The sequence below is a fragment of the Trichomycterus rosablanca genome, chromosome 6 (genome assembly GCF_030014385.1).
Source record: "Trichomycterus rosablanca isolate fTriRos1 chromosome 6, fTriRos1.hap1, whole genome shotgun sequence".
Classification (NCBI taxonomy): domain Eukaryota; kingdom Metazoa; phylum Chordata; class Actinopteri; order Siluriformes; family Trichomycteridae; genus Trichomycterus; species Trichomycterus rosablanca.
The window spans coordinates 39,346,594-39,365,823 of NC_085993.1; the positions used below are offsets into that span (position 1 = coordinate 39,346,594).

At 41.2% G+C, this 19,230-nt stretch overlaps 1 protein-coding gene across 1 annotated transcript in view; it reads right to left on the reverse strand.

The window, feature by feature from the left end:
* Positions 1 to 19,230, reverse strand: part of prkcaa (protein kinase C, alpha, a) — a 157,566-nt gene that overhangs the window by 14,387 nt on the left and 123,949 nt on the right. The window contains exons 12-15 of the mRNA XM_062997819.1: positions 17,801 to 17,863; positions 15,103 to 15,241; positions 7,095 to 7,175; positions 5,022 to 5,129 (exon numbers count right to left, since the gene is read on the reverse strand). Coding sequence (XP_062853889.1) covers positions 5,022 to 5,129; positions 7,095 to 7,175; positions 15,103 to 15,241; positions 17,801 to 17,863 — 391 coding nt within the window. The remainder of the gene's footprint in view (positions 1 to 5,021; positions 5,130 to 7,094; positions 7,176 to 15,102; positions 15,242 to 17,800; positions 17,864 to 19,230) is intronic.

The window sequence follows — 19,230 nt, forward strand, 5'->3', positions numbered from 1 at the left end:
TCAGGTTGTATTAAGCATGTTAGTCCACATACCTGATTTGGCACAGTTTCACGCCAAATGCCCTTCCTAACGCAACCCTTCTATTGTTATTTGGGCTTGGGACCGGCACAGCGAGTACATTTACATTTTCTGCATTTAGCAGACGCTTTTATCCAGAGCGACTTACAGAAGTGCTTCCATAGTAAACATTTAATTTCTCTAGTTTAAGTAAACAACAGTCGAAGAACACAAATCTGCTGAAACCTGTTAGAACCAAAGTGTTCATTCCACCACTTGGGTGCTAGAACAGAGAAAAGCCTTGATGCTTGTCTTCCTTTAGTCCTGGTTGGAGGATCAAGTCGAGCAAGACTGGTGGCTCGGAGGTTGCGCGGTACAGAGCGGAGTTTGTTTAGACCGCGAAGGTAGCTTGGGGCTGGTCCATTTTTGGCTTTGTAAGCGAGCATCAGTGTTTTAAACTGAATGTGTGCAGCTACAGAAAGCCAGTGAAGAGAACGCAGCAGTGGGGCGACGTGGCAGTGCCTGGGCTGGTCAAAAACCAGATGGGCAGCTGCATTTTGAATTTTGTCAATAGTGGACAAAGGAGCACCTGCCAGGAGGGAGCCGCAGCAGTCCAACCGTGAGACCACAAGCGACTGGACCAGAATCCGGGCAGCCTCCCTGGAGAGAACTGGTCGAATCCTCCCAATGCTGCAGTGGAGGAACCGGCACCATCCTGTCATGTTGGCCACATGAGGAGAGAAGGTCAGCCGGCCATCCAGGACAACACCATGGCCTCCCACCCTATCAGATGGTCCGATCTGGGAGCCATCAAGAGCGATGACTAGGTCCTGGGTTGGAGACTGATCTCCAGGAATGAGCAACAGCTCCGTCCCGCTGGTATTGAGCTTTAGATGATGAGCTGACATCCATTGTGAGATAATCACGCAGACACGCCGTAATGCGAGCCGAGACTTGTGTGTCCGAAGGAGGAAATGACAAAATGAGCCGAGCATCATCTGCACAGGAGTGGCAAGAGAAGCCATGGGAGGCCACGACCTTACCCAGAGAGCGGGTGTAGATAGAGAAAAGAAGTGGGCCAAGCACAGAGCCCCGAGGAACACCGGCTGAGAGAGCGCACTGAGTGGACATAGATCCCCTCCATGACACCTGGCAAGAGCGCCCCTCCAGGTAGGAGGCCATCCATTGCCATGCCGAACCAGCCACTACAAGGTTGGAGAGAGCAGACAGGAGAATGCTGTGACTCACCGTGTCGAAGGCTGCAGAGAGGTCAAGAAGAACGAGAACAACAGACAAGTGCACTTTCCAATGGCTAGGCTGTTTTTGCCATATCCCACCCTTGGACATTAGCTAATCATGTTCATGCAGACCCCTGCCTGCCTGAATAATCTGAGATTCAAATCCTGGATCCCCAGATCATTGCAGTAGTGGGCCAGCATATTTACCTCTGCGCCAGCCAAGCACCTTCACTCTCTGTCTTACATCTAGGGGCAATTTAGTGCAGTCAATTCCACCTTCTGTATGTTAAAACTATAAAAAAAAAACAAGACATGGGGAAAACCTGCAAAGCAGCTCTCAGATAGTGACTGCAGGCTAGACTTCAATCTAGGTCACTAGGTCCCTGAAGCTTTGTGCCAGCAGTGAAAATAATTCATTTATACGCTTTATTCTGCTATGTAATCTGGAAACACTGGGTGCTAGGTGGGAACACACCATGGACCGGGCATTAATTTGTCGCAGGGCATCACACACTCACACATTCACGCCTAAGAGCATTTTGTAGCAGCCGATACAGATTTCCATGATGGAGACTCGGACATCATCCCCAATTACTCCTCCATGACCCCTCTCCTGTTAGACATTGCCAATAATGACCCCTGATCGGCTGATAGCACCACTGGGGATTCAAATCCTTGATTCCAGTGGTAGTGAGCTAGCATAATTTATCACTGCGTTACCACTTATTTAGTAAAGAAGTGTCAAATAAGATGTTAAAATCGGGCTCACTGTTCACTAGATAACTGTTGTTCCTGGTGCTTTCATGTCAGCCTGCATGCTTTTTTATAAGTAACTGTAGGTTTTTCTCTTGCTCTTTCTAGTCTGAGGGCATGTTGTTAAATCTCCCATGGCACAGCTGTCCAGGGCAATTTCTAGTTCTAACATTCTATGACTTTTAAGGTAGTCTAGAGGTTCATGCATGACAAATCAACACAAAGTTATTTTTTACTAATTACCATATTAAAATAGTGAACATTTTATATTGTGATTGTAGTGGTCTCCTCCAGGATGACAAAATAGTTTGAAAACAAGGAGCTATGGGCATTAAGTTTAATTTATTTTGGACAGAATCTTACACTTTCTCAAAGGCTGAAGGTTCTTTGGTGCACACAAATCTCAGAGGCCTGACCATCTCCCAACTCTCAGGTAAAAGTAGCATTTTTCTACTTTCATGACCAGCTCTCAAAGCCCCTGATGGACACACACGACTGCAAAAAGCCCTTTAATGTGTGTATTTTTGGTTTCCAGAGAGCAGGTGAAAATTTTTTAAGTGCTTAGGTCAGATCAAAAAGGTGATATTCAGTATGCCATACTAATACACACTACTACCTGAGCATCAAAACGGTTCAAATACAAAACAAAATCGATGCGTGCTGAATGATTCTGCATGTTGCAGCATCTCATGTGGGGCTGAGCTTTTCTGGGTCAGGATTCTGACAGCCACTATGTATCCATTAATGGAGTCGGACTGAGGAAAAACTCAGCATCAGCACACGCTCCGAGCTTTAATAGCCTCGAACGAATGGATATAGATGAACCCAGTAACACCCTAATGAGTACAGCAAAGTGTGAGAGATTCCAAGTGAAAAAGAAACAGTGGGGAATAAAAGATATGGTGTTATTAGTGATAAGAAATAGCAAGTAAAAAGGTGAGGAAGAATGATGAGTGAATAAAATAATGAAGTAACATGGAGAGAGAATAATACACTTTTATAGCACTTAATCATTTCCACTAACCACTTCATCCTGGTCAGGGACGCAGTAGGGTCTAGAGGCAATTTAAAGCAGTCAGTTTACATTTTCATGTTATAGGAGGTGAACAGACAAGGCTCAGACAGTGATCAGAGGTCAGGTTCAAATCCAGGTCCCCCGGACCACTGTGACTGTGTGGCACTCATTTCACCAGCTGTGCCACAGTATCATCAACTTTTATACCATTGTAAATGTGTTGCTGATTGGCTGAAAGGTGTGCATTGATTTCCTATATCAGGATACTTCTAATGTACAAATGTCATCACATGTTAGAATTTTTCTATTGGCTGGTTCCATATTTTTGGGGGTCGACTAATACCCATTTTCCACCAAAAAAACGTGGTTCTTGAACCGGTTCTGTTCAGGTTTCTCTGAACCTTGGTGTTCTGTAGAGAATTTCCACCAGTTTTTGAGAACCAAGCAGCGTCATCATCGGTGGGCGTTACTTACTGAGAGTTAAGAGAAGTAATAACATGGCGGAGTGTGTGGATTATGTGCGAGCATTTGTGCTGCTGTTACAGATGTTTGTTTTTATGTAAAAAGCAGCGATCTAACTATCGGTGATAAGAAGACGTGACTTGTTTGTCTTAGTTGTTGTTTTCTTTAGTTTATTGACGTGAGAGGAGTTTTGCGCTTCGTTTTCACCGCGACTCTCGGCACAAAAAGCCGATTTGCTCAGCGCTCGACTCGAGCGGTGAAAGATCATTAAAGTTCCACAACACGAACATTAATCTGTGTGAAATAAACATCAAATCCAGTCTAAAATACCACATGTATCTGCATCTCTTTTTTCCGGTGGAAACACGCGGAACCGGTTCAAAATCAAGTTCGGGAACCGGAACGGGCTCCGTGCCGTGTCGGTGGAAAAGGGGTAACAGTAGACCATTCGAATCTGCAGTTTTAATGTTGGATGGTAACCATGAAAAGAAGCATAATTAGGGGTTTATGCTAGACCTTTAGATAATAGTGTAAAAAAACATAAACAAACTGTATGAAATGTCTTAAAAAAGTTTAAAGCCTCCAAAACAGCTGGCATCAATTCTAGAAGTCCATCAAACTGGTATTAGAAACAAACATGAACACAATTTTCTCAAAAGATCTTTCTATAAAGTGGTGATGAACGGTGGTAGAAAGTGCTGTCCAAGCAGGACGTGAAAATCCACAATGGTGTTCATATGGGTTTTAGATCTGGTGGCTGCATATGCTGTAATGTGTTTTCTTTAATTAGTCACCAGTCTGTATATAACGCTTACCCTATGTTCAGACCAGCAGCGATGCAACGCAACATAGCGTCCATCTGTCTTTCTTTTTCAGAGTATTTTAGGCTGACAGTGATGCAAAAAAAGTTAAGCAAAGTTAAACTTTGCACATTTGACAAATTACCAGTAGTAATTAAGCATTGAGCAAAGCTGTACACACATTGTACTGCCATGACATTTGCTTTTTTTTTGCTTGGCGTCTGTTAACCCATGGTAACCAAACGCCCACAGGTAATGAACACAGGCCGATGAACGCTCAGTGGTTTAGGAGACAAGAGGCGAAAAATTGCTGCCGGTCTAAAAGTAGGGTCACAGTGAGCCCCCACTTTTCATTGTCCTTTTATAAGGAATAAACAAACAAGATAGAGGATGCAGTCAAACTAGCCCTATAAAGAGGTACAGAGAAATCACTAGTTATAGTCAATCATAATCAGTAATGAGTAATTACAAGTTAAATGTAATTAATAAACTACACCACCAAATTAATAAACACCTATGCTCTTGTGTAACTAATGCAACCACACTATAACACTTTGCAAGTTTAAAACTATAAACTAACCCTGTTTTTCAATTTTGGGAATGCAAGTGAGGACTAAAGCCAGATCTTCGAGACCCTGAAGCTGGGGGCCACAGTGCTATCCTGATATTATAAAAAAATTAAAAAAATATATTAAAAAAAAAAAAAAAAAAAGAGAAGAAAAGCATGACGTTGTGTTGGTGTGTTTTTGCACTCACCCCCTTGCAGATGGACACAGCCTCTTTGGACAGAGCTTTGGAGTAGGACACATTGTGCTCCATAATGGACTGAAAGAGCTCATCCTCATCTTCACCATCAAAGGGTGGCTGGAAAGAGACAAAAACATAATTTTTACATCTCTATATACAGTGTATCACAAAAGTGAGTACACCCCTCACATTTCTGCAGATATTTAAGTATATCTTTTCATGGGACAACACTGACAAAATGACACTTTGACACAATGAAAAGTAGTCTGTGTGCAGCTTATATAACAGTGTAAATTTATTCTTCCCTCAAAATAACTCAATATACAGCCATTAATGTCTAAACCACCGGCAACAAAAGTGAGTACACCCCTTAGTGAAAGTTCCTGAAGTGTCAATATTTTGTGTGGCCACCATTATTTCCCATAACTGCCTTAACTCTGCTGCTCATGGAGTTTACCAGAGCTTCACAGGTTGCCACTGGAATGCTTTTCCACTCCTCCATGACGACATCACGGAGCTGGCGGATATTCGAGACTTTGCGCTCCTCCACCTTCCGCTTGAGGATGCCCCAAAGATGTTCTATTGGGTTTAGGTCTGGAGACATGCTTGGCCAGTCCATCACCTTTACCCTCAGCCTCTTCAATAAAGCAGTGGTCGTCTTAGAGGTGTGTTTGGGGTCATTATCATGCTGGAACACTGCCCTGCGACCCAGTTTCCGGAGGGAGGGGATCATGCTCTGCTTCAGTATTTCACAGTACATATTGGAGTTCATGTGTCCCTCAATGAAATGTAACTCCCCAACACCTGCTGCACTCATGCAGCCCCAGACCATGGCATTCCCACCACCATGCTTGACTGTAGGCATGACACACTTATCTTTGTACTCCTCACCTGATTGCCGCCACACATGCTTGAGACCAACTGAACCAAACAAATTAATCTTGGTCTCATCAGACCATAGGACATGGTTCCAGTAATCCATGTCCTTTGTTGACATGTCTTCAGCAAACAGTTTGCGGGCTTTCTTGTGTAGAGACTTCAGAAGAGGCTTCCTTCTGGGGTGACAGCCATGCAGACCAATTTGATGTAGTGTGCGGCGTATGGTCTGAGCACTGACAGGCTGACCCCCCACCTTTTCAATCTCTGCAGCAATGCTGACAGCACTCCTGCGCCTATCTTTCAAAGACAGCAGTTGGATGTGACGCTGAGCACGTGCACTCAGCTTCTTTGGACGACCAACGCGAGGTCTGTTCTGAGTGGACCCTGCTCTTTTAAAACGCTGGATGACCTTGGCCACTGTGCTGCAGCTCAGTTTCAGGGTGTTGGCAATCTTCTTGTAGCATTGGCCATCTACATGTAGCGCAACAATTCGTCTTTTAAGATCCTCAGAGAGTTCTTTGCCATGAGGTGCCATGTTGGAACTTTCAGTGACCAGTATGAGAGAGTGTGAGAGCTGTACTACTAAATTGAACACACCTGCTCCCTATGCACACCTGAGACCTAGTAACACTAACAAGTCACATGACATTTTGGAGGGAAAATGACAAGCAGTGCTCAATTTGGACATTTAGGGGTGTAGTCTCTTAGGGGTGTACTCACTTTTGTTGCCGGTGGTTTAGACATTAATGGCTGTATATTGAGTTATTTTGAGGGAAGAATAAATTTACACTGTTATATAAGCTGCACACAGACTACTTTTCATTGTGTCAAAGTGTCATTTTGTCAGTGTTGTCCCATGAAAAGATATACTTAAATATCTGCAGAAATGTGAGGGGTGTACTCACTTTTGTGATACACTGTATATGTTGTTTTTTTAAAGATGTTTCATGTTTTTTTTCGCAAATATTATTTTACCTGTCACTTTCATAAAAACATTAATGTTCATATATGAATTTAAATATACATCCAGCAAATTGGTGGTGTAGAAAGTTCTATACAGGTGCATTGCGTCTCTAAAGCGTTATAAATGACAGTTACAAAATACTGCACTTTAATAAGCTTCATCTTTACTGTAATGAACATGACTGCAGTGAGTGCAACGATGGCATAATGATGGCGGCTGGTATTATGATTCTGGCTCACCTGTCCGGCTAGCATTTCATAGAGCAGTACACCGTATGCCCACCAGTCCACAGAACGCCCGTATGGCTGGTACGCAATGATCTGTACACAAACAAAACAAAAGTGTCCATTACAGTACTACCCTTTAAAATCTTAAAGTATATTAAAACAATAACAAATATTTTATGACTCCATAGACAAACATGGGCAGGAGAATGAATCATGAAGAGCTCACAGGACGCCACCTTTTCAACGTAACTGTGGAAAATTTTTGTCCTGCTAAAAGTGCTAATTGGTTAACTTTGAGTGCTGCTTAGGTCCAATACCTCCAGGATTTTATAAGTGGAACCTCACATAAAACAATAACATTCATTTTAATGAAATTTGCAGCTCTATACATTTATTATTACCCAACCTGACTGCATTCTACGTTTGTAAAAGTTTTAAGATATCGCGTAGACTTTTGGCTGACTCGCGTTCCACAGGTATCCAAACCACTCAACCCATCAAACATATCTTTCAAAGATTTATTTTTACTATGAACATATAAAACAAATTAAAAATGCAAATACTAAAATATCTTTCAAACTATTCTAACTAAATAACAGAAAACCGTCAGGCTCCGTCCTAAATAATTTTAGTTTCTATTTACAAAGTACAATCAAATCAATAAGTGAAAACATTGAAAATCTTTTCCTTCTACTTTTGTCAATTAAATAGAGATTCCAAAGAATGAACAAATCAGAATTTTGTTTTAACTACATTTTACACAATGTCCCAACTTTTTCGGAAATTGGGTTTGTTTAAATGGCTGCTGGGGCGGCACGGTGGCTAAGTGGGTAGCACTGTTGCCTCACAGCAAGAAGGATCTGGGGATCAAAGCCTTTCTGTGCAGAGTTGGCATGTTCTCCCCATGTCTGCATGGGTTTCCTCCGGGAGCTCCGGTTTTCTACCACAGTCCGAAAACATGCAGTCAGGTTAATTGGAGACACTGAATTGCCCTATAGGTGAATGGGTGTGTGTATATATGTGTGTATATATGTGTGTCTGCCTTGCAATGGACTGGTGCCCTGTCCAGGGTGTTACAGTGTGCCTTGTGCCCTTGAAAAGCTGGGATAGGCTCCAGCACCCCCACCCCCGTGACCCTAACTGGATAAGCGGTTAGGAAAGAGAATGAGTAAATGGCTGCTTAGTTCCATAATGCATCTGATAAAAATGTAATCACACGGATTGTTTAGAAATGAGTTTTCATTGCTGAGAAGAGACACATAAGCATTAAGCATAAGATACCACATACAATGCCAAGTGCTGGTTGCATTGGTGTAAAGCAGAACAACATTGAAGTCTGTTGCAGTAAAAATGAATTCTCTTAAGTTGTTGTGATTCACACACAACAATCTGCCAATGTAAAGAATAAATCTGTGTTTTTATGCCAAGGAAAGAGAATAACTAGCTTTCATAATGCCAACTGTTTCAACAAGGGTATTGTGATGATTTAAAAAGAAATCTTTAAGTATGTACTTCAAGTGGGAAAGTAAATGTTTGTGCATATGTGAGTGAGTGTGTGTGTGTGCCTGCCTGTGCGCAAGTGTGTGTGTGTGTGTAGTTGACTCTGTACCTGAGATGGAAAAGTGTGAAGAAAACCTGAAGAGCATCTGATGGCATTTCGAACACAACCACTTAAAGAAACACAAAAACGTATGCGGGAGGCACAAAGAAACAAACCCACCCATGAGCACACACGCATACATGCACACACTCACACTCTCACACATATACACACACCAAAACACCATAGTATTCCTCATACAACATGCCTTAGTGTAGCAGCTCCTCCTGCACTGCCTGTCTGTGGTTAGATAGTGAAATAGTGAAGGTTAGTGCCTAGGAAATCATCTTTGATGATTAAAAAGTTGAAGTGAAAAAAACTACATCCAATTTGACCAGTCAGCTCTATCAAGTTTAAAGCTTTTATGAAAATACACAACACACTTTCAGCCATTTAACCAATTTTTACACAGCTATAATTCTCATAACATATGACTTATTCTGACTCAGTGAGTGAGAGCAACAGACGTCCAGACCTGTTAAAACAACAACACATCAGATGGAGCAGCTGACTCAAATGTCACGGTGTCATGGTCAGTCAGGCAGTTCATTTTCACATTGGTTGTTAGAAAAGAGATAACATATTACTGTCAGGTTTAACTCTTAAGATGTAATTAAAAAACAAAGAAAGACCAAAAACCAATGTAGAAAATGGGTAGAAAAAAATTCTGCAGCACTCAGAACTGGTTGTCACAACATGGCAAGCTTCTCAGAGCGCCTGTGACAACCTAGTACAAGCTGGGTATGGCAATGCACAAGTAGCACAGACCAGACAGAGCCTGGTTTCAAAAGGAGCTGGCAAATCTTTGAGGAAGTAGCCATGGTAAATAGGAACATGTCCACCTGGAGTGAATTAGGGGTCAGTGGTAGCCTAGTGGGTAGAGCTTTGGGCTATCAACCGGAAGATTGGCGGTTCAAATCCTGGCTCTGCTATGTAGCCACTGTTGGGTCCTTGAGCAAGGCCCTTAACCCTGTCTGCTCCAGGGGCGCCGTAAGTTGGCTGACCCTGCGCTCTGACCCCAGCTTCCAACACCAGCTGGGATATGCGAAGAAAGAATTTCATTGTACTGTACATCTGTATATGTATATATGACAAATAAAGGATATCTTATCTATCTTAATCTTATTAACGCTCAATGAGGTGCAGGTGACTGTCAGCCAAATTTGGCAAGGTGGTAGGACATGATCCCATATCCGAACCATGCAGCTAATCTCTATAGCAGGTGGGCTTGTTATATGAGTCTATTTTAGACAAACTGGGTACAAAACAGAAATACAATCTAAAGGGGGCGGCACGGTGGTGCAGTAGGTAGCGCTGTTGCCATACAGCAAGAATGACCTAGGTTTGATTACCTGGACAGACAACAAGGTTCTTTCTGTATGAAGTTAGCATTTTATCCCTTTGGCCACATGGGTTCCCTCCACTTGCTCAGATTTCCTCCCACAAGTCCAAATACATTCAGTAAGGTCAATAGTAGCTACAAAAATTATCTTAGGCATGTGTGCGTGTGTGTCTGCCCTGTGACGGACCAGCAACCTGATTTCCTGCCTTTCGCCCAATGAATTAGACCAATGAATCTTGACCCTGAGGGGTGCAAATGTATCTCTGGGGCATTACATGCACACTTATTCATGAGCACCCATTTATTTAGAGTAGGCCCACCAATTAACCCACTGGCTTGTTTTGGGTGGTGGGATTAAACTAAAGTACCCAGATAAGAAAAGAGAGTACATACAGTACCACAATGTACAAATAAAGTAACCGGACACAAGAATTATACCTGGGTTGTTGAAGCTATGTTGCATCGAGACCGCCTGCAGTGCCACTGTGACACCCCTGCTTCTGTTTTCATCATGCTGGTACAGAAACCCAGTACGCTTTTTAGATCAGTAGAGACTGGTGAGCTAATAAGGCTCACAAAAGATGAAATTGTACAACAGCTTTCGTCTTCTGTACCACGCATAGCTTGAACCCCTAAATCTCAGACATGCTCAGACATTCACTATTATTAAAGACAGATACATTTTGTCCCCCTGTATGTTTAATGAAATCCTACAGTTTTACAATACAGTTTAATCAGTTCTGGGTTTTTTTGCCATAGTGGCAAAAAGTACCTGTGGCAAAACTTTGTAAGCTATATTGCCTGTATAAGATAGATAGATCGATAGATAGATAGACAGACAGATAGATACTTTATTGATTCCGAAGGAAAGTAAAGACCCAGTACAATGATACGACAATGAAATCTTCTAGACCTTCATCAGTGGTCACAGGACGCTGCCCACAGGGCGCTGTTGGCTGGATATTTTCGGTTGGTGGACTATTCTCAGTCCAGCAGTGACAGTAAGGTGTTTAAAAACTCCATCAGCACTGCTGTGTCTTATACCAACACAACACACACTAACACACCACCACCATGTCAGTGTCACTGCAGAACTACAAAGTGCTTCTGTATGGTAAATGGAGCTGTAGAAACTGTCGTTATTGTTTGTATTGTTCCACAGATATTTCATAAAATATCTAGTTTTCTTAGCCTAGGATGACAATGCCATAGATGAAACTTATGAGGACAAAAGTAAATACAGAGAGTATGTTTTCTTCTCAATGACCGGACATGAAAAAATCCACCCTCTCTGAGCAGGGTGAGGTGTTGTCTGTCTGTCAGCAACATTTTAATCGATCAGGGAAGAGGGTGTCTAAATTATTATGTCAAAAAGACACCCGTACTGTACATAAAGCTTCACCAAGTGTCAGGTTTTCAGGGTAACGTCAGATCCATATCAACACGTTCTGTGAAGTGTTCATGTTCATTACAGTAGGTGACAGGATCAATACTGTAATAATCATGTTTCAAGGAGTGGCGGTGATAGAGCATTTAAAACTGACACACACACAATTGTTAGCTCTGTTACTGAGTGTTAAATTGATGTCCTGCTTGCTGGGTCAGGCATGATTCCATATGACACACACTGACCTTCCTGTCACACCACTGCTGGTCATGATGTGTTTATCCATGTGTGTGTTTAAGATTATGTTAAAATTTTTCTGGTCAGAGTCTCAGTGGGTCTGGTTTCCCAGGATTCAATGGGCATACAATAAAGTAACACACTATGGACAAGATGCCAATCCAATGCAGGGTCTCGGCCAGCCCTTTTCAGACATAGACAGTCATGTCTGTATGTAGATGCCTGACTGGATGATAGCAATGCCTGGATTTAAATAGTTTACCACTGCACTAACCGAGCACCCCTGACTGACTTTTACAGACCAAATCAGATTTTTAAATGGCCAAATCCCAATGACAATACAGCATTACAGTGTGTAAATGGTAAAGCGATATACACCGACCAGGCATAACATTATGACCACTGACAGGTGAAGTGAGTAACACTGACTAGCTCTTCATCACAGCACCTGTTAGTGGGTGGGATATATTAGTAAGCAATTAAAAATTTTATCCTCAGTTGATGTGTTAGAAGCAGGAAAAATGTGCAAGCATAAAGATTTGAGCGAGTTTAACAAGAGCCAAATTGTGATGGCTAGACGACTGGGTCAGAGCATCTCCAAAACTGCAGCTCTTGTGGGGTGTTCCCGGTCTGCAGTGGTCAGTATCTATCAAAAGTGGTCCAAGGAAGGAACAGTGGTAAACCGGCGACAGGGTCATGGGCGGGAAAGGCTCATTGATGCATGTTGGGAGTAAAGGCTGGCCCGTGTGGTTTGATCCAACAGACGAGCTACTGTAGCTCAGATTGCTGAAGAAGTTAATGCTGGTTCTGATAGAAAGGTGTCAGAATACACAGTGCATCACAGTTTGTTGTTTAAGGGGCAGCAAAAGGGGGGCCAACACAATATTATGGTCATAATGTTATGCCTGATTGGTTTATCTACTAGTAGAATTTTCCTTAATTGGGAAATTCTGGAGTGCAGACTGTAAAGTAGATCCACCTCATCATCTCTAAATTACCCTGAAATGAACTAGAAGACTGTCTTTTCAGAACTAATTCCTTACCCAAAATTCCATATGGCCAAAGGCACTGTTAAGCATGGATAGAATAGAGATCACATGAAGTTTGGAACTGAGGCCACGTCCTCTTCAGGCCACACCTTTGTTGTACCTGACATGTATACATAATAGGCTACATTTGCTTCAATATACCTTCCAGATGTAGAATAGAGGCCACACATCTGTCACTGCAATTAAATGAATATAACAGAGGACACACCTCCTTCAATGAGGCTAACAGGTATACCATAACACTGTTAATGAATCTGACAGGTACACAGAACAGTCAGGTACACAGAACAGTCTATCAGGGAAAGTACAGTAGCCACAGCTGACAGACTGAGACTGACAGGCCCCCACAGCCCACATATTTACCATCTTGCCCTACACATATTCACACAATGTTCTTAGTCTTTGGCACATATAACAGATCCCCCTCACACACACAGACGCTGCTTAGTGGGGTTTCTGTGACTTTTAAGAATTTGTCTAAGGGCACAATGTGACTGTCTATGGGATTTGCACTGGCAGTCATGTCACAAATGCTTAGCTTGGTTTGTGAGCATGTTTCTGTGAGCGTGTGTGTGTCGTGCATGTGTGTATTTAGCTACACTAGGTGCCAGTATGTATAAGGATCAAAAAGAGATGAAATACCACTAACAGCTCAATCTGTAACACTGCCAGCTATTTTTGACCTAATGTCACCCCACATAACTAGTGCTAATCACTACTGGGTGTCCATGATGTGAGTTTACTGCTGGTTGCTATGGTTTCAGTAGTCTTGCTTTCTTAATGTTTAAGGTATAACATTATGCATAATACAGAATTGGAGCCTATCCTGGAAACACAGCCTCACTCATCAATTTACTCACTCACTTATCACGCAATCACTCAGTCATCATACTCTCTCATTACTCATGAACAATCACTTACTTAATCCCTGTCATCACACTCTCTCATCACTCATGAACAATCACTTACTTGATCCCTGTCATCACACTCTTTCATCACTCATAAACAATTAAGCTATTAAAAACACCTACTGTAGTGTTAACAGAATTTGGGAGGAAACCAGAGAACCCAGAGAAAATCCACACAGACATGGGAAGGATGACATACCTCACAAAAACAAATTTCTCCTTAATCTCAACCAAAAATTAAACCCTTGCAGCTCATTCAAAATGCAGCTGCCCATCTGGGTTTTAACAAACCTAAACACTGCCACATCACCACACTGCTGCGTTCTCTTCACTGGCTTCCTGTAGCTGCACGCATTCAGTTTAAAACACTGATGCTTGCCTACAAAGCCAAAAATGGACCAGCCCCAAGTTACCTTTGTGGTCTAATTAAACCTCGCTCTGTACCACGCAACCTCCGAGCCACCTAGTCTCGCTCGACTTGATCCTCCATCCAGGATTCAAGGAAGACAAGCATCAAAGCTCTTTTCTGTACTTGCACCCAAGTGGTGGAACGAGTTTCCTTGTCTGTCCGAACATCTGAGTCTCTTGCTGTCTTTAAAAAACGATCAAAAACCCACCTCTTTACCAAGCACTTAAGCTGACATGTACTTACTTACTCACTAACGCTCTTATTCATTTCTTGAAGGAGAAAAAAAAACCGCCATTAACTTTGTTTTAGCAGACTTGTGTTCTTGGACTGTTGTTTACTTAAACTAGGGTAGGGTAATGTTTACTATGGAAGCACTTTTGTAAGTCGCTCTGGATAAGAGCGTCTGCTAAATGTCGAAAATGTAAATGTAAAAACAAATATTTAAATATTAAGGAAAGAAAATAAAGGCCATTAACATCTCACATTGGAAAAAAACAAGCTCCTGAGTTCTATCATCCTCACTTTTACTGGTAGTCATTAAAGAGCCACATCAGCTGTGCATATTACTGCTGCCACACCCTTTTTGCTGGACAATGTGATGCAATTGTGGGTGGGGCAATCAATCATCAGCCAGAAATGGCCAGTCACAACTGCTGATAGAATAATAAACAATAAGCCATTTGATAATAAGTGGTCAATCACCGTTTTATCTTGGTCAGGGTCACGGCAAGTCGGTTCTGCCTGGAAACTCTGGCAGGAATATAGTGGTCAGGGTGCCAATCTATCGCAGGAATTTGGCCAACCCCCACCCTACCTCCCCACAGACATAGCCAATCATGTCTGTGTAGACACCCGACCAACAGCACCTGAGATTTAAACCTGTTTCTCAGTGGCTGTGGGTTAGCATATCCGACAATCAGGTTTTTTTTCATGAGGTACGCTATGAATAGAACATTGGTTTTCATACCACCAAAAATAAAACAAAAAATGTAAACAAATGACATTTCAAGACATTATCTTGGAGTGCTTCATGAGTCATATATAGAAAAAAGTTTACTTAAATAGATCACAAGCTCTCAGTTTCTTACCTCTGGTGCAATGTAGTCAGGTGTTCCACAGAAGGTGCGTGTCAAAACACTCTCAACCATGTTTTCCTTACACATTCCAAAATCTGCTATTTTAATGTGTCCTTCTGCGTCTAGCATCACATTATCCAGCTTCAGGTCTCTAAAACACACACAATATACAATATTTATTTGGTCAATTTTTGCATTTTTATCCTTTCCCCTGTCAATCAAGTAATTTCTAATTGTACCACTTTTGTTCTGGCTGCGCCATTGTATCCAATGGAGTGTGGTGGCATCGCTTTTCTTGCCGCTGTGCTACCTCGAGCATTGCAATGTATCTCTATGTCGTTTGGTTTTTGTAGCTTGCCGCTGAACTTTGACCCAGTTTGTCTCAGACCTTTTTAAAGCATCGCCAATGAGACAAATCGTTTATATGACATATACAGTACATATATATACAATGATATACATAATAATATAAACATATATGTATATACTAAAATATTTAAGTGCAAAGATAAACTGATTTCCATTGTTTCACAAAACCCTGTTTGTATTTCAACTAAACTTGTGAGTTGTGTAATAGGGAGGCCAGATTTGTATTTTAAATAGCAATCCCACTTTTACTAATCCTGGAATCACCTCTTGTGCTTTCGTAGCTCTTTAATAAGATTTAATGTGGCTTTAGCCTGAGGTAATAATGATTCATGAGCCCATTTCCCCCTTCTTTATCTTCACATGTCTTCAAATTATGGCACTGCCAGAGCTTCTTGTTTTAAACTAATAGACATTTAATACAACATTGCATATGAAAAAAACTGTCAGTCAATACTGTGTATCATTTTTGTATTGGCGCAGTCAGCAGAAAGTGGTTTTGCCGCATATGTAAAAGGCATAAATGCAACGATAAGCACCAATTAGCGCCGAGCCTTGCCGTGAACAAAGAGCAAAACATAGGAACATCCAGTTGTGCCTGTTGGATTCCTGGGCAGGTCAACAGCACAGCTGAGATTTAAGCTCTAGATCCCCAGGTGTGCTGTACTAGTGTGTTATTGTGATTGGAGTTATTAATGCAAACACATTATGGTACATCATGTGTCGTCATGACCCACAACACAGAAGCTACCCATGAACAGGATGCCATTCCATCACAGGGCAACACATTCAGTTACTTACAAACATCTAGGGGCAATTTAGAGCAGACAACCCACCCTTAAGCAGTTTTTGGGAAGTAGTAAGACATGTACACATAAAGAACTTAAGACAGTAACAGGAGACCAAACTATGTGTGAGGCACCTACTTGTCCAGTTGTGACACCACATTTCCATTATTATTATTATTATTATTATATAGAGCTACACATCCTTCTCCATTGCCTAAGACACCAGAATTCTCACTCAGATCATTGTGTTTTTGCTGATGTCAGTGTGTCATAAGGGTGTGTGTACTTGCGTGTTTGTCCTATTTCTTCAGGCTAATTCAGCATCAGGGAACTAAAGCAAACTGAAAAGAGCCAGACAGCAGTGTTGGGTTTGGTTTGGTTTGGTAAAAGCAGGAGACACAGATCGGATAAGTTTAAGTAAACTTATTTCCAAAGGACCACAGGACATTAAAGCTTATCTGAGAAAAGAATAACTAAGCCAGAATTTATGAGCATCATACTTTTGTAATATGTTAATGTGTATTGGTTATATGATCGTATTTTCTGTCTGAGAACATTTAAATGTCTCCTGGATGGAAGTGCAAAGTGCTGCTTTGCTTGAAACAAATCTGTGAAAGGGCAGTGTCCCGGGGTCCCCTGCTCTCTTGTTTGTGTGATCACTCTGCAGATGACAGATTCTTGCTGCATTGTTTCATTTTACCATTTGTGATATCTTAGTTGTTACAACTTTTATTTCTGGTGTTATGGCATTTTTGCATCTCTTATAAGCTCAACCACAAAAAGCATTCCTGCATGATTTAATCTGTTTTATTAACGTTTTATTAACTCGCTATTATTCAGTATTTGGCCAGATTTCATCTTTCCGTGATTTCCTTATAAGATATTTTAAGACTCTGGATGCCTTATAAGTAAGTTTTATATTTACAAGGACCTACTCTTAACTTCAAATGCCAACAATTCCAAGAAGCAACTCTTTGCACTACTAATCTTAAAGCCCTAGGACTGAAATAGTAGCATTACTGCATATAACTATGGGTGTTGGGGTGCAGAAAAGACAATGATATTTAGTATTTTAATGTCACAGGTATGTTCGGAAAGATATGATTTAGTTCACATTGTATAGAAATTAACTTTGGTCATTCTCATTCACATTAAGTGCACTAGAGTACTGGTGTATTATATTTCATGTAGGAGAACAGAGACATGATCTAAGATCTAATGATTCAAACAGAAAACAGGATTTTCTGTAGAAACACAATCAATATGGTTGCCAGGATTTGGAGTCGACTTCAAGGCACTTGATTTTGTACATTTTTGCATTTATGTGTTTGGGCACACATTTAATATTGATATTTGAGCTGTACAGTTTTATTTAATGCATTTAAACATTAAATATATGAAGTATTTACATTTTATTTTTAAATTTGATTTTATTTACTTGTGCTGGTAAACAAAAAAGTTATTTTGGATACTGAGGTTTGCATTACATTGGTTTGATGCAATAATGCATTAATAAAAAACATTTTAATGTAACGTGTGTATGTACAGTATATTACCTGTATATAACGCCCTTCTTGTGCAGGAAGAACAGACCAACAGCGATCTCTGCTGCATAGAACCTGCAATTACAGATAGACTGTTACATTACCTTATTCCTCTAGACTGAGGTACAGACACTAAAATGTATGTTAACCCCTACAGATATATTCAGGTTTTTCAACAATACCCATTCCTGCAGAGATAGATTTGCTCTAAATAAAGTCTTTATCAGTTGACTGATGAACAAAGTTAATGAATGAGGTAGTATTTTAGAATGCCTTTATTTGTCCAATACACACACACAGCACAGGGTCAGTCATCATACGGTGTCCCCGGAGCAGAGAGGGTTAAGGGCCTTGCTCAAGGGCCCAACACGGTTGCACGGCAGAGCTGGGATTCAAACTCTCAACCTTTCAGTTGATAGCCCAATGATCTACCCACTAGGCTACCACTGTCCCAAAAATACCCATTTTAGAGTAGAACAACATTTTGTTAATACTGCAATGTCACAATTATTAAACCCCTACATAATATTGGTGATTTTAAAACCTAGAACTAGTTGGCATGACCTAAAGTTGGGTGACAATATGATAAAATGACTCTTAATATGCTTCAGCTAATTATAAACATATGCTTCAGCTGTTAAATAAACAGCACCAGGAGATTTAAGTGTTTAAGGTATGTTGCAACCATGGTAAAAACTAAAGAGCTGTCACAAAAGCTGAGAAAGGAGATTTCATTATACCAAAAGGGCAATGGGTATAAGATTTCCTAGACCTTTCCTAGAGACACAACTGGAAGTATTGTCTGGAAGTTCCAAACTTATGGCGCAGCAGCAAACCTGCCTGACCATGAGAAAAATTGTATCCTTAAAAATCTCAACAGGATTGCCACATCTTAGTTTGTTACAGTGGGGCCAAAAAGTATTTAGTCAGCCACTGATTGTGCAAGTTCTCCTACTTAGAAAGATGAGAAAGGTCTGTAAATTTTCATCATAGGTACACTTCAACTATGAGAGACAAAATGAGAAGAAAAAAATCCAGGAAATCACATTGTAGGATTTTTAAAGAATTTATTTGTAAATTATGGTGGAAAATAAGTATTTGGTCAATAACAAAAGTTCAACTCAATACTTTGTAACATAACCTTTGTTGGCAATGACAGAGGTCAAACGTTTCCTGTAAGTCTTCACCAGGTTTGCACACACTGTAGCTGGTATTTTGGCCCATTCCTCCATGCAGATCTCCTCTAGAGCAGTGATGTTTTGGGGCTGTCGCTGGGCAACACGGACTTTCAACTCCCTCCACAAATTTTCTATGGGGTTGAGGTCTGGAGACTGGCTAGGCCACTCCAGGACCTTGAAATGCTTTTTACGGAGCCACTCCTTCGTTGCCCGAGCGGTCTGTTTGGGATCATTGTCATGCTGGAAGACCCAGCCACGTTCCAT